The sequence below is a fragment of the Mixophyes fleayi genome, chromosome 2 (genome assembly GCF_038048845.1).
Source record: "Mixophyes fleayi isolate aMixFle1 chromosome 2, aMixFle1.hap1, whole genome shotgun sequence".
Taxonomy (NCBI): Eukaryota; Metazoa; Chordata; class Amphibia; order Anura; family Limnodynastidae; genus Mixophyes; species Mixophyes fleayi.
In genome coordinates, this window is record NC_134403.1 from 161,003,317 (window position 1) to 161,029,943 (window position 26,627).

At 38.5% G+C, this 26,627-nt stretch overlaps 1 protein-coding gene across 3 annotated transcripts in view; it reads right to left on the reverse strand.

Annotated features, from left to right (window-relative positions):
- SENP7 (SUMO specific peptidase 7) overlaps positions 1–26,627 on the reverse strand; it is an 88,735-nt gene that overhangs the window by 54,924 nt on the left and 7,184 nt on the right. For 2 of the 3 annotated variants that reach the window (XM_075194881.1, XM_075194880.1), the window contains exons 5-9: positions 20,802–20,993; positions 11,403–11,503; positions 7,082–7,233; positions 5,016–5,352; positions 622–770 (exon numbers count right to left, since the gene is read on the reverse strand). In XM_075194881.1, the coding sequence (XP_075050982.1) occupies positions 622–770; positions 5,016–5,352; positions 7,082–7,233; positions 11,403–11,503; positions 20,802–20,993 (931 nt within the window). The remainder of the gene's footprint in view (positions 1–621; positions 771–5,015; positions 5,353–7,081; positions 7,234–11,402; positions 11,504–20,801; positions 20,994–26,627) is intronic. The other variant, XM_075194882.1, reaches the window with a different exon arrangement.

Below are 26,627 nucleotides of genomic sequence, written 5' to 3' on the forward strand. Positions count from 1 at the left end.
AGTGTTATTAAGTGTTATAATTCTCTCATAATACAGTAGCTTGGGAGCATGACTTAGTGGTGTGACATAATTGACTGCTGAGGTTGACATCATTGGGAGCATGACAAGTTTATTAAAGGAGCAAAAATATGAAAGAGAGAAGGGAAAAGTAGTAGACAACTCCCTAATTCTGTTCAGAACTTAAAACAGAGGCATAACCTAAAACTATGCATATACTTCCTCCTGTCCTAGAGACAATTGAACATTTTGAGGTTACAGTCCATGTAAGTAGGCAGAGGCAGGAGCAAGCAGTTTGCTTGCTGCAAGCTCACTCATTCCCACAAGTTCAGGTACGTTATGATGTTGCAACCCAGTGACTCAGTAAAGTCAAAATTCGGTCAGAGCTCAGACATTGGACAAAATATAAGCCACCGACATGGTGTCTGTAGACTACATAACCTGTTGGAAAGTGCTGCACAGATGTCAATAGCTGTTATTTTCCTGACCTCAAGCTTGCACATCAGTGAGCAATATCAGAATGTTGTACTTAATTTATGGCCATTTTTCATCAACTAAACAAAAAATAGCTGCAGGAATTACTTATCTACTGTAACACAAACACATAGCATATTATTAGCATACCATAGGTACTGCATCATTACTAGGAGATGGACACTGCTTCTCACGCACATCATCTTTCATTTCAATTGAGGGTTCCTTTATAGCCTTAACACAATCTACGCTTACACTTTCTTCTTGTCTTCTCTCCTCCTCGTCACTAGACAGCACAACTACATTAAGAAAAAGAGAGAAATATTACATTTACAAAACTTTCTCCAGTAAGCAAGCTGTAACTGTAATGTATTTAGTGTGTTTTACTACACAATACACCCAAAAAATGATCACAAAAACAAGTAGGAACTAAAGATATCCAATCTGCCACAGTAATCAATTATCCCTAAAGACAGCTAAAAGATCAACGTGGAAGTGGGAATACCACTGGTGAGTTTATTTCTATTTAAACAGCTACAGGGTCATTCCACATCAAATCACCCAAAAAAAACATGATTTGTCCACCACCCGTCTCAGATTTTTTTGAATTTTTTTTAGTTAAGAGAGGATGTCAAAACAACTATTTCTGCCAAATCTCTCAACTGTCTGACAATTAGTTGATTATATATTGATTTTTCAATTTATTAAATAATTTACTAATCGCAGCTTCTTTATCCAGTTTATTTTAGGGATGTGCACCGGCCACTTTTGGTGTCTCGTGTTTTGGATTTGGGTTCGGATTTGTTTCGCAAAACACCTGACTAAAGGTTTTGGTTCGGATTTAAGGTTTTGGATTCGGATTTATTTTGAAAAAAACATAAAAAGTGTTAAAATCAAGTTTTTGGGTTTATTTTCACTCCTACGCTATTATTAACCTCAATAACATTCAATAACAATCATTTCCACTAATTCCCAGTCTATTCTGCAGAATCAGTGAACTTTGTAATATTGGAGTACCAATGGACTTATACTGCAGGATTGTTTTTGGATATTTTTTTTTAATTTCTTTTTTTTATAATTATTTTTTTTATAACTTTTTTTGGACTGAGCACAGCACAGCACAGCACAGGATATAGCAGGACAGAGGACCACCTAACACAACCTCCCTCTACCCTGATCAATGCCTGAGTGAAGATGGCGGCGGCTAGCGGGGAATTTATAGAATACGAGTATCGCAAGATCCGACAGCGGGATTATGACTCACAGCCTCGGTTTCAGTTTTGCATTTGGCGGGAATACCCGGATCTGTCTCGGATCGGCAACGTTCGGGTGGGCTCGGATTTCAGATATCCGAGCCCGCTCATCTCTAGTTTATTTGAAGTATTATGGGTGTTTATTAAGGAGTCAACACAGAATTTGGACCCCTAAGGTAACTCTTTCTCCCGAATCCAAAAATCCAAACCAAATTACTTTATCTGCCTCATGTTTTGCGTTACGACAAAAACGCACGTTTTTCGAATATCATTAAAAACGCTAGATTCAATTGACATTAGGGATCCCATTTTTTGGGGGGCGTTTAAAAAAGGTATAAATTACTACCACAAAAAAAATTCAGCCGGGTACTCTCTTTTGGAGAAAAAAAATAATGAAGTTGGTGCTCAATTACTGCTGTACAGCATACATAATTTACACATTGTTAAAAACCATACCAAAAAAGTGAACTAAACTGAGGCAATGGGATAAAACTCCCATACAAGGAAATGAAACAAACAGAAACTGATGGGAAGGGGATTCCCTTTAGAGAGACCAAAACTGAAACTTTCCAGGGAGAGAGGGAGACACAGAAAGAGTCAATCATGGCAGCTGCTCATTTGGTAGTCTTTTACATACGGACTGCCATATTACTGTTTACTCAAAAACCATTGGATTACATAGCTGAGACCACTTTACATTTCACATTAGGGATCCCATTTTTTGGGGGGTGTTTAAAAAAGGTATATATTACTACTACACAAAAAATCAGCAGGGTACTCTGTTTCATAGTGGAGAAAAAAAAATAATGAAGTGGATGCTGATGTTCGATTACTGTTGCACCGCATACATAATTAACACAAGAAATCATGAAATTTAAAACCTTTAATATAACTTAACCCCTAACTGAAGTTGAGTCAACAATCTCATTATTTTTCCCTTGTTTGGAACTTGTAACGGTCTGAAATTTTCCTTAAAGTGTCAGCAGAAAGTGTATACTGCCTTCCAGTACTTCCTTGATAGTAGGCACTTCCGTTACACAGAGGACATGGATAAAAGGAAAAAAAACACTTATCTCTTAAAGGCCAGGACAGCACATTTGTTCATTGGATTCATTAAGTGTATCAGCACATCTTGGGCCTGATTCATTAAGGATCTTAACTTGAGAAACTTCTTATTTCAGTCTCCTGGACAAAACCATGTTACAATGCAAGGGGTGCAAATTAGTATTCTGTTTTGCACATAAGTTAAATACTGACTGTTTTTTCATGCAGCACACAAATACTTGATAGCTTATTTGTAAACTGAAATTTAAAGTTAATATTTGTGTGCTACATGAAAAAACAGTCAGTATTTAACTATGTGCAAAACAGAATACTAATTTGCACCCCTTGCATTGTAACATGGTTTTGTCCAGGAGACTGAAATAAGAAGTTTCTCAAGTTAAGATCCTTAATGAATCAGGCCCCTTGTTCCTCCTCATTACATTGAATGATATACCCAATGTACCAAATGTTATCATACACTGCTGCTATGTATGTTCCAGGTTGCAGATCACTTTTGTCCACATTTTTTGTTACTGTGGTCATAGTGACACTAACTTTGGTTCCTCCTGTCTTTATGTCGTCTGATGACAATCGATATATGTGTAGCTTTACCAATAGGCCGAAATCTGTGATGAGAACGTGTTCCTGCCACAGTGTTTTCTGTTTCTAGACGGCTATGCAGCTTGGTTTCGCAGTCTTGTATTTCGTTTTGTGACACGTAAAAAAACGTTATGCCATGTACATTTTCATTTGCCCAGGTCCAGAGGCATCAAGATGTGATGGGTTTCCACTGCTTGCAGACTGGTGTGTGAGACTAGACGTTTAACTGTCCCTCCAATGCCATCACATGGACTCTTACTGTGCGATGTGGCAAAAAATGTCATTCTGCTTGAATGTTGAAGTCATCCTTATTGAAGCATATATTAAAAATGTTTTTGCAGTTCTTATATTGTGCACTAGCACCATCACTAAATTCACATACTACAATTTTGACAATAATATTGCTAAGTGTTTCATAGCTACCGTAATGAAGGCATGCACAGTTATAGCTACATGGTCATGGGTATCGCTAATAACGCACAGGCTCACACAGTTTGAAGTGTGACAATCATCTTGCCTAAAATATACAACAAACTGACAGTTACCCTGTTCTTTGGTCCACTTCAGTGACATAACTTTTAAGCTTTTTCTGGCTCCTTTTTTGCGAGACAAAAAAAGATTACAGCATGTTTTCTGAAATTCTTCATATCTTAGCAGCAGAAGCTTTTCACGATATTAGCAGACTGAGGTTTCAGGATCATTGGTTAATGCATTTGAAACTTCAGTTCTCAGAATCAAAAATTCTATTTCTTCATCTGTAAAGTGGTCCCAGCGATGTAATCCAATGGTTTTTGAGTAAATAGTAATATGGCAGTCCGTATGTAAAAGACAACCAAATGAGCAGCTGCCATGATTGACTCTTTCTGTGTCTCCCTCTCTCTCTGGAAAGTTTCAGTTTTGGTCTCTCTAAAGGGAATCCCCTTCCCATCAGTTTCTGTTTGTTTCATTTTCTTGTATAGGAGTTTTATCCCATTGCCTCAGTTTAGTTCACTTTTTTGGTATAGTTTTTAACAATGTGTAAATTATGTATGCTGTACAGCAGTAATCGAGCACCAACTTCGTTATTTTTTTTCTCCACTATGAAAGAGAGTACCCGGCTGAATTTTTTTGTGGTAGTAATTTATACCTTTTTTAAACACACCCCAAAAAATGGGATCCCTAATGTCAATTGAATCTAGCGTTTTTAATGATATTCGAAAAACGTGCGTTTTTGCCGTAACGCAAAACATGAGGCAGATAAAGTAATTTGGTTTGGATTTTTGGATTCAGTAGGAAGAGTTACCTTAGGGGTCCAAATTTTGTGTTGATTCCTTAATAAACACCCGTAATACTTCAAATAAACTGGATAAAGAAGCCGCGATTAGTAAATTATTTAATAAATTGAAAAATCAATATATAATCAACTAATTGTCAGACAGTCGAGATATTTGGCAGAAATAGTTGTTTTGACATCCTCTCTTAACTAAAAAAAAATTCGGAGAAATCTGAGATGAGTGGTGGACAACCCTGGTTGAACTGACGTGGAATGACCCTACAATGAAATTTACGCTTTATATATTTCTAAAAGTAAACATAAAAGAATAGAAACTTAAGTTGGATGCCAACCATTAGATAGTACATAATCTCTAGGACTATGTGAAGACTTACTTGGCTCCACAAAGACATTTTCTCTACTCATATCTTTTTTGTGTATTTTTCTTTTGCACAACCTATTGGTCTGGGTATTAGTTCGGGAACTAGGTGCTGGTGGATCTACATGGAAAGTTTCTTTATTTTCTTCACTCAAGCCATCTTTGGAAAATATTTTACTGTCTGTTGAATGCAGTGGAAAGTCAGAGTTAAGGTCAGAAGAGGATGACGCATTTTGTACAGGCACATTTAATGGTGAAAGTGAGGTCTTCTTGTTCCTTTGTTCTGCTCTTTTACAGCAGTATGTCTTCTCACGTGTATTTGGCGATCCCATGTTATTCTTTATAGGAGTTTTCTGAAAATTTAGAAGAATATCTATCAATTTCTGTACATTGACTAATATTCCAAATACAGAAAAAGAATGAAAAGTAAAGAAATTCAAAGTACATGAAAATTCCTCTGTAATAGAAAACAATTATCAACATTTTGCACATTATTATGCAACACTTCAATTAATTGGAACTAATTTTACTGAGACCATTTACTTGCAGAGCAGTTTCCTACCTTTTCACCTAAGGTTTAGGTCTAAGCACTGGGTATTGAATACCTATGTTATAAACCGCACGTAGCATGTTAAATTGCCCTGTTCCTTTGCAGATCCCAAATAGGTGCCATTATCGGTTTCCTGGAGCTATTCTGCTCAGAGACGAGAAGGGAGAAGCATGGTGACAATGGAGATTGACAGCTACAGTGGGTGATAAAGACCTACCCAAACCAACTTCTAGATTCTTCAGAGTTGGAAGATATTTCAACATTTTGTTAATATTTTACAGGAATTAGCTAAAAAAAAAAAAAAAAAAAAAGGGGGGCTGACTGAACAGAGACTAATTTAGTTAAGTATGAATTTTAAGATCTTCAAAATTTATTAAAAACCAAGGAAATGACAGCTCCACTTCAAGCAAATACTGGAAGTAGCAGGTGGCCATGTTATCATGAATTTGCAGAGGTAAATCTACATTAAAAAGAAAACTCGCAAAGAAAAAAAAATATTTTAGGTAATGAAATCCTCCACCTACTAGCAAAGCTGAAGAGGTCATATGGTTGGTCCCTCAGAGTGGTAGAAATTCACCATCACTGACCTCTGCAGTCAAAATCCTCCTTCAGGACTCACAGACTGGAGTTTGAAAGGAGGTTGCAGAAGTGGCCTCTCCAATCAGCTGCAGTTTACATTCAAACTTCAGGCTGGAGAGATCCCAGAGAATCACAGAGAGCAGATAGGGGTTGGTGTACATTACCAAATTAATATTGTTTGGTCATAAAGTTATCTTTTATTGGACCAGCACCACAGACCCTTCACCTTTGATTTTGCTGGCAATGCACTGACTGCTATATCACTGAAGGACACCATTACAAGCATTCGGCAGCACTCTGGCTCAAGCTTCTAACTATGGTCATATATGAAATAAGTATCATAACGCTTAGCTTTCAGTTATATTAAGAGCTATCATAAGTCCCATTTTCCCAGAACACACCTGCCGCATTACAGTTACCAGAATAAGTGGGGATAGATTCCTGTAACTGTTTTTCATTAGTAACCCATAAGTACGGGCTGTGATGTGTAATGCCATAGCAAACTTTTTTTTTCTTTAAAAATTACAGCAACCCTAGTTAGACACCATGTTACACCTCAGAGACACAGCACTTTAGACCCATTATTATTCAAGGTAAATTGATTGGTACATTTGTGTGTCAGTCAAAAAACTACTGTGTCTAGACCACTGCAGAAATATGTAAGCAAGTTCTTATAGTCACTTTCTCATTTGAGAGAATAGAAACAACTTAACAAGGGTATATTGTTATTTTAAAAATACTGAATTCAACGGTCTATAAACTAGTGCCTTGTTTATGTATTTTTTTTTGCAGTAAAGATATGGTCTCCTCCAAGCTGAATTTCAAGAACACTCATAACGTTAATCGCAATATTAAACTTTTAATAGTTCTTTTACATTCTTGCACATAATTAACACATAATTGTTTTACTTGCAAACTGTTTACATTTTGAAACCAGACATATGGTCACTCACACATTCCTGCTCCGCTGCTTTAGCTGAAATTGGGCTTCCTTGTTCAAGGCTACCACTTTTTCTTGGCCCCGAGTTAAAGTCTTTAGGTGAAGTAATAGATGTATTGCTGACATCTCGGCACACCTTACTACATGGTGTCTCTTGTGCTTGTTCTGTTGCATTCAAATAAAAGTTAAATAAAATTGAGACATTGAAGCAAACAAATTAATTTACCTAAAACTTGGATAAAAAAAAAAAAAAAAAAATCTTCTGGTTATGGTTTTCATTTCTATTGCTACATTAAACACACCCTTTCTATAGTCCAATTTCAACAGATGCTTTGCTTTACAAATTCTGTTTGTCCAGTACCATGAACTGTGAAAATCACTCAGGTGTAGGACTGGCTGAAAAGTCATATTAATAAATCTAGCTTAGTCTTTCCAAATTAAACAGTTTACACTTTTCTGACCAAGGACTATGTTGTCTGCAAACATTTGAAACTTTATAATACTAACTTTTGTATTAGCCTGGACAACAAGAAATGCGACCCGTATAATATCACTGGTCAAACTGTATATATTTAAAATGACAAAATAAAATCACAGCAAAACCCTGCACAAAGGACATAAAGCTACCCTGTACAATACGTAAAAGGGGCTTTACCATACAGAACCAGAAGTGATAAATAACAAGAGTAGTAAAGATGTAGAATTCACTAAACACAAAGTGAGATTGTCCACTTTGGAGAATGCCTGTATTACAACAAAACTAGAGTTATGGTCATAATATTTTTAGTGTAAGGATTAAGTTATCAAAGTCACTTTATAGGTGCAGTGAAGTATACCCAGTATAAATTATGCAATTAAGATTTCTGTGTAAAACATTCAAAGGCATTTTATTGACAATTACATTAAGTTTATGCAAAGAGTCAATATTTGCAGTGTTGACTCTTCTTTTTGAAGACCTCTGCAATTTGCCCAGGCATGCTGTCAATCAACTTCTGGGCCACATGCTGTCTGATAGCCACCTATTCTTGTCTAACCAATGCTTGGAGTTGGTCAGAATCTGTGGGTTTTTGTTTGTCCACCCGCCTCTTGAGGATTGACCACAAGTTCTCAATAGGATTAATGTCTGGGGAGTTTCCTTGCCATGGACCAAAATTTTGATGTTTTGATCCCTGAGTGTATGCTTCGGTCCCGCAAGTAGTACCTGTCCCGTTACCCGCATTTCATTTATCTGGAAACTGCCATGTTCCAGCATCATACTAACTTCATTCATTCATTCAGCTATATTCAGATCTGTGCAGGTGCAAGTCTATTGCACTTCAGGACCTCCTCCCTCTTTTTTAATTGGCTAAGCACTTCTGGAGCACTATTTAAACCTCGTGGATTCACCTGTCTGATGCCTGTTCTTCAAGCTCACTTCCTGTAGCCTGTGGTCCTGGTTCCTGTTCTCCTCGTGGTTTGCCTGTGCTCCAGTCTGCTCTCAGTCTCCTGCTGTGTTGAACTATTGCTGCTCCAGCACTGCTACTACCATCTCCAGTGTACTTCATCGCGGCGGCTTCAGTTCGCTCATCGCTACCACTCACAGCTGCTAATACACCTATGACTCATCATCTGTTACTACGAGTTACCTTCACCACGTCAGTTTACTTTCAGTACTTCTATACCGTCTCTGATGTACGTCCTCGTGACAGCTCAAGTTCTCTAACCGCTATCACTGTGAGCCGCAACTGCCTTGGTGACTCATTGGCGGTTCTCCCTCAGCTACCTCTGCTTTCCCGTGTATGCTCAGCATACTCCAGTGCTGTACTCCCGCTGTTCTAGTATCTCTACCAATCACCATTGGATACACCATTGTGACAGCCTCTGCTTTTCCTCGATGTACCATAGGACATTTATTCTCCTTGTGCCTCATTTGTTTCTATTCGTGTTACCTGGCTCCTCCACACCGTTCTGCTGTTTACCCACTCACAGGACCGCGACCTGCAGGTTTGGTGCCGCTAAATCCATACCTCCTTGCGGGGGTTCCTAGTGAAGACCACCTGTCTGTTAGACTCCGCGCCTGTGGGTGAGCTAAGCCATGTCTAGCAGAGCCTAGGGATCAATTTCCCATAAGCCAACGGTGACACTGAGCAACTTAGTTATCACTTTTGCCTTATGGCAAGGTGCTAAATCATGCTGGAAAATACATTGTTCGTCACCAAACTGTTCTTGGATGGTAGGGAGAAGTTGCTCTTGGAGGATGTTTTGGTAGCATTCTTTATTCATGGTTGTGTTCTTAGGCAAAATTGTGAGTGAGCCCACACCTTTGGCTGAGAAGCAACCCCACACATGAATGGTCTCAGGATGCTTTATTGCTGACATGACAACAGGACTGATGGTTGTGCTCACCTTTCCTTCTCTGGACAAGCATTTTTCCAGATGCCCCAAACAATCTTAAAGAGGATTCATCAGAGAAAATGACTTTACCCCAGTCCTCAACAGTCCAATACCTATGCCTTTTACTGAATATCAGTCTGTCCCTGAGGTTTATCCTGGAGAGAATTGGCTTCTTTACTGGCCTTCTTGACACCAGGCCATCCTCCAAAAGTCTTCAAACTCACTGTGCGTGCAGATGCACTCACACCTGCCTGCTGCCATTCCTGAGCAAGCTCTGCACTGGTGGTGCCCCGATCCCACAGCTGAATCAACTTTAGGAGACGGTCCTGGCACTTGCTAGACTTTCTTGGGCACCCTGAAGCCTTCTTCACAAATATTGAACCTCTCTCCTTGAAATTCTTGATGATCCGATAAATGGCTGATTTAGGTACAATCTTACAAGCAGCAATATCCTTGCCTGTGAAGCCCTTTTTGTGCAAAGCAATGATGACTGCACATTATTCCTTGCAGGTTACCATGGTTAACAGAGGAAAAACAATGATTTCAAGCACCACCCTCCTGTTAAAGCTTCCAGTCTGTTATTCCAACTCAATGAGCATGACAGAGTGATCTCCAGCCTTGTCCTCGTCAACATTCTCACCTGTGTTAAAGAGAGAATTACTGACCTGATGTCAGCTGGTCCTTTTGTGGCAAGGCTGAAATACAGTGGAATTGTTTTAGGATAAAGGTCATAGCAAAGAGGGACTTTGAGATTAATTGCAATGCATCTGATCACTCTTCATGACATTCTGGAGTATATGCAAATTGCCATCATAAAAACTGAGGCAGCAGACTTTGTGAAAAACAATATTTTTTTAATTCTCAAAACTTTTGGCCATGACAGTAGATATCAAATAGACAAACTTCTCACTATAAAAGCAAGTGCCAAGTCAATGTCTGGGACAAGTAATACTGAGATATCTGGTAACCTAGTGTGATCTCTTAAAATCAGGTAATCAGCACGGACTAATCTGGACTGAAAATAGTACATTTTAAAAGGGGGGTGTGGATGAAGCTATTACCCAACTTGCCCACTCTGGCCATTTGTAATTCAGTGAACATAACTGTCTCTTATATAAGAGGCAGAGTATATGATCACGTTCCCAGTGGCACAATCTACCTCCTGAAAGCAACATGGAATTATATAGTCATTAGGAAGATGACTTTTGGCTACATACAAAGTCAAATATCATTTTTATTATACAGGCTGTGGGCATCCCAGACTGCCAGCTTCAGTCAGAACCACGATATTGTGAACAGTCCTCCTTGCTGTAATGTAACTTGACTTTTGGAGGAGGAGAGGTAATCCCTGTCAGAGCAGGAATTTTTTTCAGACTCCAATAAAGTATTAAGCAGTGTTCTGACAACCTTTTACTCAGCATTTGCCCCATTAACAAGGTTTCATTGTGGAGGGAGATGGTGGTAGAAGTAGATAACATCCCTTTTAGGGTTTAATCCCGTATTACTGGCTCTAAAAGATGGTTACTACAGTGAGTATTAGTCAATGCGTCCGCTATACTTGATCTCTAAGGAACAAACTGATCAGCTGACCACTTGGAGGCTGGCACATGTGCCCAGTGTCAGACATGAGGTGAAAGGAAAAACTTTTTACCTGCTCATCCTCACAGAGCTGTTTCTGGAGACTTGTCAGCAAGCAACAGTAAGTAGGTTTGGTGGCAAGCTTCCCCAAGAACAAAATGCAATATGCAACACTACTATACTGTGCCTTAGTCTGTACAGAAGTGAGTATTCTCTAGTGTGCACCAGTCCTTAGTGAATGTGTTCTACTGCTGGCCAACGGAATCAGTCAGGCAATTATCTGTATGTTAAAAAAAATTGGCAAAATAATATGTGGCATATTATATTTTAAAGACTTATTTCAAGCCCTCTCTTAAACATTAAACTTATTTTTAAAAACAAACCTTTAGGCTCCAGTGAACATCTTTTTTCAGGATATTTAGCGTCACTTTCTTTTTCCCGGTAGGGCTCTTCTTCAATTTGAAGCCCAATATTATGTTCTGTCCTGAAAAACAAACCAGTACAATAAAATTAAGATTTTTAAAAAAGTCAGATCATTGGTAATAAAATTTGAAAGACCATCACAAGTTATAGAATAACTTATGTAAGCTACTTACAAGTCTTATAAAACAACACACATATATGTTTGATATTTAATTCACAGTATTAATCTGGTGTGGTTTACAGAAACCCTTAGAGCAGGAGACTAATTTACTGCTTTCTTTTGATTGTCTCTAAATGATTGTGCTCTGCTCACAATGTATTTATGAATAGAGATCCAGCTGTGTGTTAGGTGCAGATGAGTGTCCAATACCAATTTATGGCACAGGGCGTAAAAGCTAAAACTTTTTGAAATCTCTCTTTAAGGTTATATCAATATCCAACAACAGATCCTTCACATTTGTTGTGGTTCTATTTCTTAGTACTTCTTAACTGGGTGACATGAAGCGGAGCCATTGGTCTAAGTTTGATTGAAGGGAAATAAGGACACAGGAAACGGTCCAATTTTCTGAAATATTATACTTACTTCATGTCTGATATGCAAATGAAGGTTAAAATTATGACCTATTGTGTGGAGGAAATATCATCTTTATAGGACATTCTATTAAGATGTTAGGTCTGTATGAAGAATCTATGAAGGGTGTTTGAAAAGGTGATCGAAGCAGCTCATTTGCATTCACAGACCTTTGTGCAAATACCACAGTGGGGTTGTGAAAAAAATATTAAAATGTCCTTTAAAAATTAAAGGATATGTTCACTATTGGAAGTTAATTTCATTTTTAACTGCTCCAGTGAATTCATGCTCTCCCATCAGACATAAATCTGATCATTCATGAGTGTACACTTTAATGTTGTCTAATCCATAAGAAAGTATTACACAATAACTTTCTATGTCCAAGTTATTGTTTTTGCATCTTAAGCATTGTGAATTTATTCTCCATATTAAACCACACTTAAGTTCATGTCCCTGTATTCTTACAAATTCATGTGTCAGATTTAGTTAGTATTAAAAACACTATATGGCTGAAATGCAGAAGTTCATTCGGTTTATGATAATTCTGGGTCAGGGGAGATCATCTGCTTTATGATAACTCTGATTAAAGAAAATTGTAAGAGATTAGTGTATATAAATATCCTGAGTAAGAGTGTTAGCTCTTCAACCAAATTATGATGGTGGCGTGATTGCCAAGGCAAAACTTAGTGTGTAAGATAGATAGGGAGAGTTTTAATCATTTTTAAACTTGGTTATTTTTGTTTAATTCTTGGTCACAGACACCTCACGCAGGCTCAAGTGAGTGCTGTATCATGACATAAAATACAAGCAGACAGATAGAGAAAAATAAAAATTAATGCGCTGATCAGACAAATCTAATGTACACAAAAAAATAAAAGATCTTTGGGCCTAATTTAGGTAGTAATGTGTGAATTAACCTTGAGGGGTAAATATGCTCCATCTGTTCTGACTGCCTGATTGCACTCTGACTACTTCATTATTTGGCATTGTTGCTCTGCTAGGAAGTATCGTCAATCTCTTATGTCATATTTTTTAATTTGTAATCTATTTGGATTACTTGAACAAAAAAAGTTCAGAACCTATGGATTTAGGAAACTATCAGAAAACAAGGGCTTTTGAATCTTTATTTTAATTAAAGGACTTTTAAAATTGGTGTTTTCTTTTGGATGTATGCATCTGTTAGCAAGGGGGGTGGATGAAATGGCCAAACACACTAATTAGAACGGGCGTATACATACACTACATGACCAAAAGCATTTGTGAATGCTGGTAGCTCGTTTATGTAAGGCAAAATTGTATGGTAGGTTTAATGGCCCTTCAAGAGTAAAAGCTCAATAAAACGGATATGAAAATGTGGTTTAGAGGTTAAGAACCTTATCATCCTGAAATATCTTATGGATAGAAACAAAAAAAATGTAAGGTGTCAGAACTGAAAGCTCAAAATAGAAGCAAACAAGGACAATGACATTTACAACAACAACAAAACTAGTTTAGCCAGTGTTTCTATGCAGGCACGGTCGCCCCGTTTGAGGCCAGCAAGAGGTACATATTACACCTGGGGGTAAATGTATCAATGTCCGGATTCTTCAACTCCGGCGAGATCGGCGTCTTCAGCGCTTAAATTTAAAGCGGCGCTGTCTTGTAAAGGGAAGTTTCCCTTTACAAGGCAACACCGCTTTAAATTTAAGCGCTGAAGACGCCGATCTCGCCGGAGTTGAAGAATCCGGACATTGATACATTTACCCCCTGATCTGCTTGATACTGAAGAAACAAGCCCTGCTCACTTTTACAATAAATCAAGTGTGCTCCACAGTAGAAGGTACAAAAGAAATTGTCAAAATGCAAACTCCTTTGAAAAAGGTATAAACAACTTGCAAAAAATAAAATGAAATAAAATAATAGAAAAGCACTCTCATAGTGAACCACTAATGGGAGCTAAATTTGTAAACCTCTTATGTATATGTAAAGAAATCTTTTAAAATGTGGGATATTGTAATAATATTACTTATAATTTGAACCATTGTGAAATACAAACAAAATATACATATGAAAAGAATTTGTGTGCCAAGAAGTAATATATTTTATACTATAGGGAGCTCCCTTTTACTAAACATACCAATCACTTTGTATTAATGTGAATATTTTCTGCACCCATATTCAGTCACACCTGTTGCTTTTAAGAGGACTATTCAAAAACAAAAATTGTTTAAATTCCTGGCAAATCGCCAGAATGAATTCCTCCCATCATTGATCCACTATGACCAGGTGGGATTCATTCCGGGACGCCAGGCAAGGGATAACACCAGGAGAGCCATTGATGTCATCCATATTGCAAACACCAGGAGATCCCCCACTATTCTTCTCTCTCTGGATGCTGAAAAAGCATTTGATAGGATCTCCTGGGGTTTTATGAGAGCAGCTCTCGAGGCCTTTGGCTTCACTGGTGATTTTCTCACTGGCGTCCTGGCACTGTACTCCTTGCCCTCGGCTAAAGTACTGATCAATGGCACACCTTCAAATTCGATATCTATCCAAAACGGTACAAGACAAGGTTGCTCCCTCTCTCCCCTTATTTTCGCTCTAGTAATTGAGCCACTGGCCTCTCAAATTCGATCTAATCCTAACATTTCGGGCGTGCAGGTGGGGGACATCAACTCTAAAGTTTCACTTTTTGCGGACGATGTCCTGCTATCTCTCAGCCGGCCATCTCCCTCCCCAACCTCTATAAGATTCTCCAGACCTACAGTGAGATAGCGAGTTACAAAATAAATTACACAAAATCAGAGGCCATACTGGTTCATGTTCCCCCTCGGGAGGCCGAAATGTTACGGTCCTCTTTCAAATTCAAATGGCAGACCAAGAAAATAAAATATTTGGGAATCTATCTTACATCTCGTTATGACCTCCTCTATCAGGAAAACTTCCCAGCTCTATTTTCCAAAACACAATCTGATTTGGCATCCTGGAACCGTCTCATCATCTCGTGGCTGGGCAGGATCATAGCAGTTAAAATGAATATCATACCCAAATGGTTATATCTCTTCCAAAATATACCAGTTGCTGTCCCTGCCATCCTCCTATCCAATATCCAGAAAGCTCTGACATGTTTTATTTGGAATCACAGGCCCCCAAGGGTCTCGCTCAACATTCTCAAAAAACCCATCTCTAGTGGCGGCAGGGGACTGCCCGATATTAAGTTATATTATCTGGCTTCCCATTTCTCACAAATTGTTGCATCATACGCCCCCTCGGGTTCCACCTCGTGGCTTGACCTGGAGGCGGCACATTTAGCTCTCCCCTATACACCATCCCCCTCCATCCAAAATACTTCCTACCACTAAATTTGATATCAAGATTTGGGATTCTAACTCCTTCAAATTGAAACTCACACCTGCCCTTTCCCCCCTGACTCCCATTTGGTTTAATCCTATATTTCCTCCTGGCCTCTCCAAGATGAGACACCGCCATTGGACTCAAGCTGGCATCAGATTTCTCGAAACAAGGCCAGTGGCTTCCGCTAGCAGAACTCCAACCTCGCCCCCCAGCTCGAATGCTTAACCCTTTCGAGTTCTTCCAAATCACCCACTTTTTACGATCCCTACCACCCAAATATTTACTACGTCCCCTTACCCCATTCGAAAACCTTTGCAAACTTCACCCCATGGATAAGGGTATGGTATCACAACTTTATAATATCTTTCTTGAATCCACTATCCATCCGTATACTCTCACATGAAGCTGACTGGGAGAAGGATCTGCCCCCCCCCAGATGAGGAGGCCTGGGAGGACATGAGACTGGGGATAGCTAAAAGCTCCATATCGACTAAACTAAAAGAAACATCCTATAAAATCTATTACCGCTGGTATTATACCCCTACCCGTCTCCACGCAATGTTCCCCTCCTCGTCACCTGACTGTTGGCGGGGTTGTGGCCACAGGGGATCAATGCTACACATCTGGTGGACTTGTCCAGTTATCACTCCCTTCTGGGACGTGATACATGGCTTTATCAACACTCTATTTGAGGCTCCCGTGGCGAAACACCCTTGGATTTTCCTCCTTTGTTATCCCCCCCCAGACCTTGATAAATTTTCTAGAAAACCGACTGCACATATCCTCACAGCCGCTAAATCCCTTATAGCCCTTAATTGGAAACGTACCTCTTCTCCATCTCTCTCTGCCCTTAAAAAGCAAATCTGGCACGTGTCAGCCATGGAAGAAATTACGTACTATTTACATGATAGAGGTTACACTTTCAACCAAGTGTGGGCTCCCTGGCAGTTCGCAGAATGCTCATTCCCCTCTGGCCCTTAACGACTCCGTTGTGACCCATGTGCGGCGGGCAGGACTCTGTTCCTGTCCCGCCATCCCTTGATCCTCTAACATTCATATTTTCACCTTCTTTCCGATTACACTCATGCATCAACCTTTGTGGTCTTCCCTTCCCCTTCTCTCCTAATTTTCCTTCACCCCACCCCCTTCCATTCTACTTTCATTATTGTTTCTTACATTTATACAAAAGCAAAAAAGGAAAATATGGTCAATATATCTCTCAAGTTGTCGAAAGACGTTTTCTTTAGACTCCATTACAATGTTAATGTCCTTCTATGTATACTTTGTAAACTTTTGACTTCGTATTGTATATACCTTTTGTTGTCTGACCATTCAAAATAAAGAATTAAAAAAAAAAAAAAATTGTTTCAATACAAAACAAAAGGTAATATGTATTATTTTGTCAGTGTGACAAAAGAACATTCCGATATAATGGATATATGCACCACTATTTATTTAAAGGCTAGCTTCATTTTTAAAAATACACTATATTTAAAAGACACATATAGATAAAAAAAAAAAAAAAAAAGAGAGAACCTATCCAACATTTATCACAAGTTAGATACTCTCCGAGAGAAGCAACTTTTAGATCTCTATACGGTTTACAAAGCTTACTATTTGAATTGCAGGGTAATGAGATATATAGATCTTCCCTGCAGAATAAATTTTCTACTGTTGCGGGGGTTTCAAACACCTAGCACCAATAGCTTTTTTCTCTGCATGTTAAAAATCCCAATGAGAAGAAAAAAAACCCAAAAAAACAAACGATAATAATATAAAAGAAAAAAAATAAATAAATAAATAAAATGGCGGCAGTGCACAGGAACCATATAGCCCTTTCCCTGCGGTTAATATACAATGCATATATGCATTTGTTATGCATAATTATCTGTATAAAAAAATACAAATCCACATATGGAAAGCCACAATTACCAATTTGTAGCCCCCATGCCCTTCAATAATTATGGCCCTGTCCATGGGTGTAACTACTGGGGTAACAGCTGCTACGGAGCTCTACCAAAAACTCACAATTTCCTTTAAACATAAGTCGAAATTAACAATAGTAATACGGAAAAAGAAAAGAACTGGCACTGACAAAATTATACCCTACGCATAATGTTTGGCATCACAGCCTTTGGTAACAATAATGCCATCCTAATTTGGTCACATCTGTCCACAGGACAGGATTTTGGTTGGTTCGGCTGTGTTATTGGCAAACTCCACTCAGGCTTTCCTAGATCACTCAGCAGTGGGGTTCTTCTGGGTCTCCTACCATATAAACCCCTTTCAATTAAATGGTGACAGATGGTGCGAGTTGAGACAGTTGTTCCTTGTACCTGAAGATCAGTTTGTATCAGTTTGGCAGTTGAGCAAAATACTTTTCCACCATTTGAAAAATCCTCTGCTTCAATCAGCTTTTCTCTTATGGCCACGTACAGGGAGGTTGGCTACAGTGCAATGGGCCTTAAACATCCTGATAACATTATGTACAGTGTAAAAAGGAACATCAAGATCTCAGGAGATTAGATTTTTAGCCGTGTAATTGTCCATGGTTGGCTTGAATCTTCTGTCTGAGGTTCCAAGACAATTCCCTTGTTTTCTCCATTTTTTCCATGCTCATTCTGATACATACAGTGACATAAAACAGGAGAATGAATACTTTTCTCCATTTAAACTCATTTAATGAGTGATTTTTAGTGTAGGCACCAAACCGCACTTCAGTTCCAAAGTGAAGGAGAATCACTGGCTTGAAAACGTATTATTTCCAACTACTTGTAAAAAGGTGGCAACAATTTTATCCAGGCCATTTAAGGATTTCTGTGTGGACTAAGCTAATTTTTCAGCTTTTTGTGTTTTATTCCACTCCATACCAAAGAAATACATATGTGGATACCAAAATATTTGTTAATGTCTAATTGTCTGGAAGGAATGGTACATAATATACATACACACAAACATTCCTTAGAGATTCTGGTTCATGGTGACACGATAGCATAACGCAGTTCCTGCAGATCTGTGGGCTGCAAATTTATGCTGTAAGTCTCCCATCATCATCATCATCATCATCTATTTATATAGCGCCACTAATTCCGCAGCGCTGTACAGAGAACTCATTCACATCAGTCCCTGCCCCATTGGAGCTTACAGTCTAAATTCCCTCCATATCCCAAAGCTGCTCTATTGGATTGAGATCCGATGACTGTGGAGACCATTTGAGTACACTCAACTCATTGGCATGATCGTGGAATCTGCTTGAGAAGACATTTGCTTTGTGATATGACGCGTTACCCTGCTGGAAGTAGCTGTTAGAAGATGGGAAGAGTGTGGCCATCATGGGATGCACATGGTTAACAACAATATTCAGATAGGATGTGGCATTTAAACGATGCTCAATTGGAATTAAGGGCATAATGTGTGCAAAGAAACATTCCCTACTCCATTATCCCACCACCAGCAGCCTGCACCATTGACACTAGGGATTATAGATCCATGCATTCATGCTGTTTACGTCAAATTATGACCCTACCATCTGCATGTTGATGCAGAATTCAAGATCAGACCAAGCAACATTTTTACTTAACTGTCCAATTTTCGGGAGCATGTGCCCACAGTCTCCTGTTTTTAGCAGACATGAGTGGAAACCAGTGTGGGCATCTGCTGCTGTAACCCATCCACCTTAAGGTTTGAGTGCTGTGTGTTCAGAGATGCTCTTCTGCATACAAATGTTGTAATACATGGTTATTTCAGAAACTGCCGCTTTCCTGTTAAGCTTGAACCAGTCTGGCCATTCTCCTCTGACTTCTCTTATTAACAAAGAGTTTTTGCCCAGAGAATTGCTACTCACTGGATGTTTTTAGGTTTGCGCACCATTCTCTGTAAACTCTAGCAATTGTTATGCAAATAGATCCCAGGAGGTCAGCAGTTTCTGAGATACCTAAACCTCTCTGTCTGGCATCAAAAACCACTCCATGGTCAAAGCTAGTTAGGTTACATTCCTTTCCCATTCTGATGTTTGGTCTGAACATCTTAACAATGTATGTATGCTTATTTGCATTACTGCCACATGATAGGCGGATTAGATATGTGTTAACAAACAGATATAAGAACAGCATAATAATGGTAAACCCTTGCTGTTGTATAGCAACGTGAATCTATATGGGTATACATGTCTATTTCTGATACATAGGAGTTGGTATTAGCAAAGTGGTTCTCTTCATTCGGTTTTTGATGTGCACTTACAGCCCTACATCAACTAAGGATCTCAGTGCACACACTAAGAATTTATGGGATTTACATTTGGACAGATTAATGGACATGCCTGTAACAGGCTGCTCAAATTACTTCTTGATAGTATATAGTCTATTTATTCTTTTTTTTTTTTACTTGTATTGTACAAGTGTGTGTCACGAGCCACGGCGGTGCCCCTAGCCGCCGCAACTCACTGTGGCCGGGACATTACTTCCCCTTCATCCCAGCCATTTCCCGGACAATGGTCTGGACGCTCTTTTTGACAGTGCTGCGTCCTGGCATATTGGGCATTTGTTAACAGCTTTCTGTGTCTGATTAGGGTGTCGGTGCCCTTCTGATTGGATCACCTATGCATTTAAGGCAGGAAGGACTTGGCCTCCCTGCCGGTTATAGTGTTCAGTTCCTGTTAGATGACCGGCTCCTGTCTGTTGTACTGAAACTTGGATTAATTTCTTTGGCTTGTTTCCTGGACCTTGATTGTATGCTGGTGGCCCTGACCTTTGCTTGAGACTTGGATACTCTTGCTTGCTGCCGACCCTGTCCCTTACCTATACCTGGCTATGCTGCCAGCTTCTGTTCCTAGACCCCTGCTTGTTCCTGACCATCGTTATCTCCTGTCATCACCTCCTATTCATAAGTGTTATTCATAAGCTTACACTATGTGGAGTTTAAGACCATGGGGCATCTGAGTTTATGATAACAGCCGTTAGCCGAAACAGTGAGGTGTTTGGGTTTATTTACATTTTTTTTTTTTATGTTCTCCCATAATAGTGCCATAGATGTCCCTGATATTGCCAGAGATGCCATTGGGTGCCAGCAAAGCAATTTGTGAATTTCACCTGGGTGAGAACGTATTTAAGGCGAGTGCTTTGTATACAATGTAATCCCTGATGAAAGATTTATTAAAGTGAAAGTCTTACCCCAGAGTGCCACCTGTGACGTTAGAGATTATTATTAGAAAAGCAATGTATTTATTTCTATTTCTTTACTCTTGTGATGTTCTTCTATAAATCATGTTTTACTTTTCACAATTTTAGGATGAGGTATAAATCTCTTCCTTTATAATAATGCAGGTATAAACCTGTAGGATGTTATTTACCACAATTAATTTATACACACACATACACAAACACTGTTAAATAATTTTTAAACACAGAGATATTCATACTGGGCACTCAGACGTCCATCTAGAAATAACATACTATACCTGGACAAACACAAGCTTTCTGGAAAAGCTTTCAAAACTTGATATGCTGGTGAGCTTTTAGAGGTAGGTGATGAAATGGGACTTATCTGAAACGTTGCATCATTATAAGAATTTGAACCAGTAATATTAGTTTGTGCAGATTGTCTTCCTGAATCAGATCTTAGGATATCCGTCAAGATAACTTTAGGGTGCCTGTCGTTTAAATATAAGATACATACAATGAACATTATCTATTAAATCCTAATTTTATTTAACATGAAATGTACAGCGCTTATAAAAGAGAACAAGCTTAATGTCTACAAAAGGTTTCTGATTAAAAGCACAAGATACATTGTAATTTAACATACTGAACATACATCTTGTATGTTAAAGAATTTTATATATAGGATTTGTGTTCATTGTCCATTGGGAAATGTCTTTAGAGCATACCGTACTGCACAGTCATAAAATAAAATACCAAACCATAATATTTTTTTTAGAAGATATAAGCCAGTCAAAAGTGTATGTACAACAAAAGGACAGGAGCATTGGAATTCTATTCCCACACACTTCATAAAAAAAGATTTCAAAATAAGTGTGATACATGGACAAGAGAGTAATTTACCTAGGAACCACAAGGAGGCTTCTAGCAACAAGCTCAGCAAGATATCAATATAAAAAAAAAAAAGTTACGCTCTCTGTCCCATGGCATCCAAGGAAGACGAGTTACTCTCATTTAAGTGAAGGTGTCACAATTCATTGTTTGAAAAAGGAACAAGCAGCATGATGCAGGTAATCCTAAACTATATAAATATACACAGATGTGGTCAGCTAAACTTGGTTTGGTGTTTACACAAATTAGTAAACCACTATTTAGACTGCCCAGGAAAATTCTGAAAATCAAAATGCATTATAACTGGAGAGACAGAAAACAATAATTAAAATATAACAAATGAGTTAACCTAGTGAGTCAAAACACAAATAAAGACTTCATCCTTTGCAAAGGTTTTCCCCAAAATATTATCTATACAGACACAGAGTGGCTACTTTATTAGGTACACTGCTCATTAATGCAAATATCTAATCAGCCAATCATGTAGAAGCAACTTAATGCTTAAAAACAGGCAGACATGCTCAAGAGGTTCAGTTGTTGTTCAGACCAAACACCAGAATGAGGAAGAAATGTGATCTATGTGACCGACCACGGAATGATTGTTGGTGCCAGGCTGGGTGACAATGAAGACTGGAGGACCTGCTTTTACTAGCAGAAAGGATGTCTCATATAGACACCAACTCATGAGCCCCATACACAGAGAGCAGGATCCAGTGATAGCTCCCTTATAGGGGGTATAACCCATCGCAACTCTAGAGTTTACAGAGTATGGTGATCAAAACAAAAAACATCCAGTGAGCAGCAGTTCTGTGGGCGAAAAAGTCAGACTTGCTCAAGCCAAAAGGAAGGCAACAGTAACTCACAGTCATGCGTAATAACAGTGGTATGCAGAAGAGCATCCCTAAACACATAGCACATCGAACCTTGATGTGGATGAACTAAAACAGCAGAAGACCATATCAGGTTCCACTTCTGTCAGCCAAGAACAGGAAACGGACGGTACAGTTAAAACAGGCTCACCAAAACTGGACAGTTAGAGATTGGAAAACAATTGCCTGGTCTGACAAATCTCAATCTCCACTATTACATGCAGATGGGAGAGTCAGAATTTGTTGTAAACAACATGGATCCATTCTGCCTAGTGTCAACGGTGCAGGCTGGTGGTGGTGGTGTAATGATGTAGAGAATGTTTAGCACACATTAGGCCCCTTAATACCAACTTGAGAAATGCCACAGCCTACCCATGTTGCTGACCATGTGCATCATTTTACGGTCTCAGTCAACCCATCTTCAAATAGATAACGCGCCATGTCACAAAGCACACATCTCAAGCTTGTTCCAAAAACATGGCAATAAATTCATTGTACTCCAATAGCCTCCACAGTCAGCACATCTCAATTCAAAAGAGCACCTTTGGGATGTGATGGAATGGGAGATGCAATATGACTGTGCAGCTGACAAATCTGGAAAAACCTGTTATTGTTATCATGGACCAGAATCTTTAAGGAATATTTCCAGCACATTGCTAAATCCATGCTGCGAAGAATTCAAGATGCTCAGAAGGCGAGAGGGAGAGGGGTACAGCCCAGTACTATTAAGCTATCCCTAAGAGTGGCCACAGAGTGTGTATTATTTATATGTTATGTTTTCCATCCACCACAAAGGTTTTTTTTGGTTTTTTTTACATTGCCACTTAACTGTCCAGAGATTTCATTAATTGGTTGAGCTGTGTATACCACTTGGCTCCTGGCCTATGATTTGACAGGTCAGCATATCAGAATTTTCATGCAGATCTCCTTCCTCTTTAATTCACTGTATGCTATGTTCCACAATAATATGCTCCCATTTAGGTTGTGAACTTAGGACAAGATGTAACACCATTCCATACTTATGGCTTTGTCATAACATATGTTCAAGTTGTCCAAAACCTATCTGTAAACTTAGCCTAAGCTTCAAACCTCTCCAAAGCTATTAATTCTGCTCACCCAAAATGTAAAAAGAAATGCTAAAATCCACTCCCATCTCACCAACTGTACTAGAGGAGATTGTGCATACTGCTTGGTTACTCATCTAAACTCAAAATTAAAGAATTTGATAGGATAAATTAAAAAACACACACACGTATAGATATATTGAGTGAAGTATCAATTACAAATCAACAGTTTACTGCTATGTTCTGTTTGTTGGATCTGCTATCTTTCTGCTTAGTTTGTTTGAAACAAGTCTAGCAGCTGTGGAAGCCCCTTCCGTGTGAACTTCTCATCCAGGAGAAAGTGAAGTTCATGGTGGAGGGGCATTAACAACTGCTCAGCCTATTTCAAACAGCATTAAGGTCCAACTCGCTCATAGAAATAATGGAAAGTTCTTGGATAGAGGAATGCCACAACCATCCATTCAGTAATTCCTGCCATATCAAGCGGTGTGTCAGATTTCATGATGAATTCCATGTACCACGTGAACCCCCAACCTCACAAAAAACAAAACAATAACGGATAAAAGCCCTACACAAACATTCATTGTAGGATGAACAATCACACTTCATAGAACAGATATGTACAAGTATAACACTATGTTTATGCATGTAATGCTAAAAATACTGACTATGGAGAATGAATCATTGTTTTCCTGATTGAAGTATTCCACCCATCTACCCACATTGCTCTTCCCACCACTTTACGGGTTAATGTATTGCTTACACAAATAGTTAATAATAGTTTTGTTTCAACAAAGGACATTTGTTAATTCATATGAAAGGAATACATGAATATGTACAGAACATTAGCTGCAAATCTTAGTTCTTGCTTTGAAGAAGCTGCCATGAGGATCTCTGTCAAAGTGGACAGTGCTATACAGAATGTATACATCAATGCATAGGGCAGCAAGGAAAAAGATAAAATAATGGAAACACATTGTTGCCTTCATGTCTTTTGCAAAAGAAAACAAATATGACCATGTCCCAAAAATGGCATCGGTAACAATAATTTAAACACAGGTTAATAATAACCTTTATTATTGACTTATTGGTTTCGGTCATAGCAAACACTGATTTTTTTTTTGTTCTTGTGCTACTGTATATCATTACACTCTATGATGTGATACCAGTGGGTAGGACCTTTTTCTTGAGTACATACATATGACAGTTGCATTCAGAATGTAATAAAGGGCCAAACAGACCTATAACAATGTAGCCACAGCAATATAACAGGGAGATTAAGGGTTAGCTAAATGAGTAATAAAAAACTAGTTCCTATCATTCTTTATTTATAAACTGCCAACATACTATTCTGCGCTGTACACATTCACGACTAGCAGTGTTGGCAGATATCTGTAGATGTGTACATTCACAGTCTTTTCAGCAGAAGGTTGTAAGAGATGAAGATCACAGATCTGAAGGGAAATTGTGTAGATGTGTACGCCGAGTGTGGCATTATATTTCCTTTTACTTACATAGTACTTATAATTAATTGCCCATTCAACTATGTATAAAATTGGTTAAAGTGGTGTCACAATCCTACTATTGGTAGCAGACGAAGATGATAGCAATATTATTGTAATTCTCTTGGATCTATCTAAAATTATCATCCTAACTAATGTCAGAAAATGACTATTCCAATGACTATTATTGTTCAGGAAGAAGAGAGATCTATGTTTATAACATGCATAATTTCTTATATATTTAAGATTTCAGTGCAATTCGCTAAACATTGAGGTGTGAATTCTATTAATGGGCTGATAAATGCAGCAAAAGCAGGAGAGTCCAGAGCAGCACAACTCAATTCTGCTGGGGAGTCTAAGATGCGCAAATGGGACCAAACAAATGCAGTAAACTAGAAAACAATCTGGTTAATTGGCTGCTGTTTACAGGTTGAAATTTGTGACAAATTATGTACAGTTCAAACAGATGCGGCTTTATAAAAGGTTGCTGCTGGTCAAATGGCATTGGCAGTCACATCCAAAATTTGCTGAGGGCACCACTAATCTAGTGCTAGCATGAAATATTTTGTGAGTTGTGGCTATTAGCCAAATCTGCTTCCACTGGGTAATACTATTCTAGTGCCCTAGTGGAGATCTTGTGTATATGCATGGCCAACTAGAGGTTTGGCAGAGTTGTGCACTAATTGAAGGCAGCAGATTTGCTTATCCTATTATTCTGTCCTAGTCAAATTGCAGTCAACCTGTAGGTAGCCAGTGTTCACAGTTATAGCTCTCACCTAAATGGAAAGTTAATAAAAGGAGCCAAAAAGAGAGGTTACACACAGAGCACTCTACTGCAGATATTATTTGCATCAATGTGATAAGCATGTTAAAACAAGCTTAAAAAAGTATTGCCTTTAGGATAGGGCACTATATATAAGGTTTCACAGAATCCTGTTAAAATGATCATAATGTTAAAAAAAAAAACACACACAACTGCTAATAGTAAAAAGGCACTTTCCTGCACTTTGTTTTAGCGATATTCGCAAAGTAAACCAAACATTTTTACTTTAACCCTCATCTCTATACATTCATTAGATGCATCCTATAATAGAATGTATTTAACACTTATCTCTCGGACAACTAAATATTTTATTTTAGGCTCAACTCTTAGGGGTATATTTACTAAACTGCGTTTGAAAAGTGGAGATTTTGCCTATAGCAACCAATCAGATTCCAGTTATCATTTATTTAGGACATTCTACAAAATGACAGCTAGAATCTGATTGGTTGCTATAGGCAAAATCTCCACTTTTCAAACCCGCAGTTTAGTAAATATACCCCTTAGTATGTATGATGAACTTATGATATATGTCAACTCATGACTTTAATGATGTTTAAATTTCCATTTTGCTAGATGTATCTCTACTGCCATGTAAATAACGCATTGACTAAGGAGGTTTTTCAGATATAAAAAGACTATTTACACCCACTTGTCAGAAGTACTTGCAAACACCTTTGTATGTGTACTCTCTATCATTTTCTTCTCTACCAACTGCCCATCCAGCCTGTCTACACAGGGACTCTCCTTTCTCAGAAGGATTGTGCCTACAATAGTCATTTCAAATGAGCAGCTGTCAGGCAGATGGCACAGCAGTGCAAGTCAGAATGTATTTACAGCACTAAATGCAATCTTGGCCCCATGAAGACAACTTCAGATACAGGTACCACTACTATACAGGCATACTGTGGCAAAGGGTAACAGATCGGAAAGGACTTGTATTTACCAAACACACCCTTTGGAGTCTATTGTACCTATT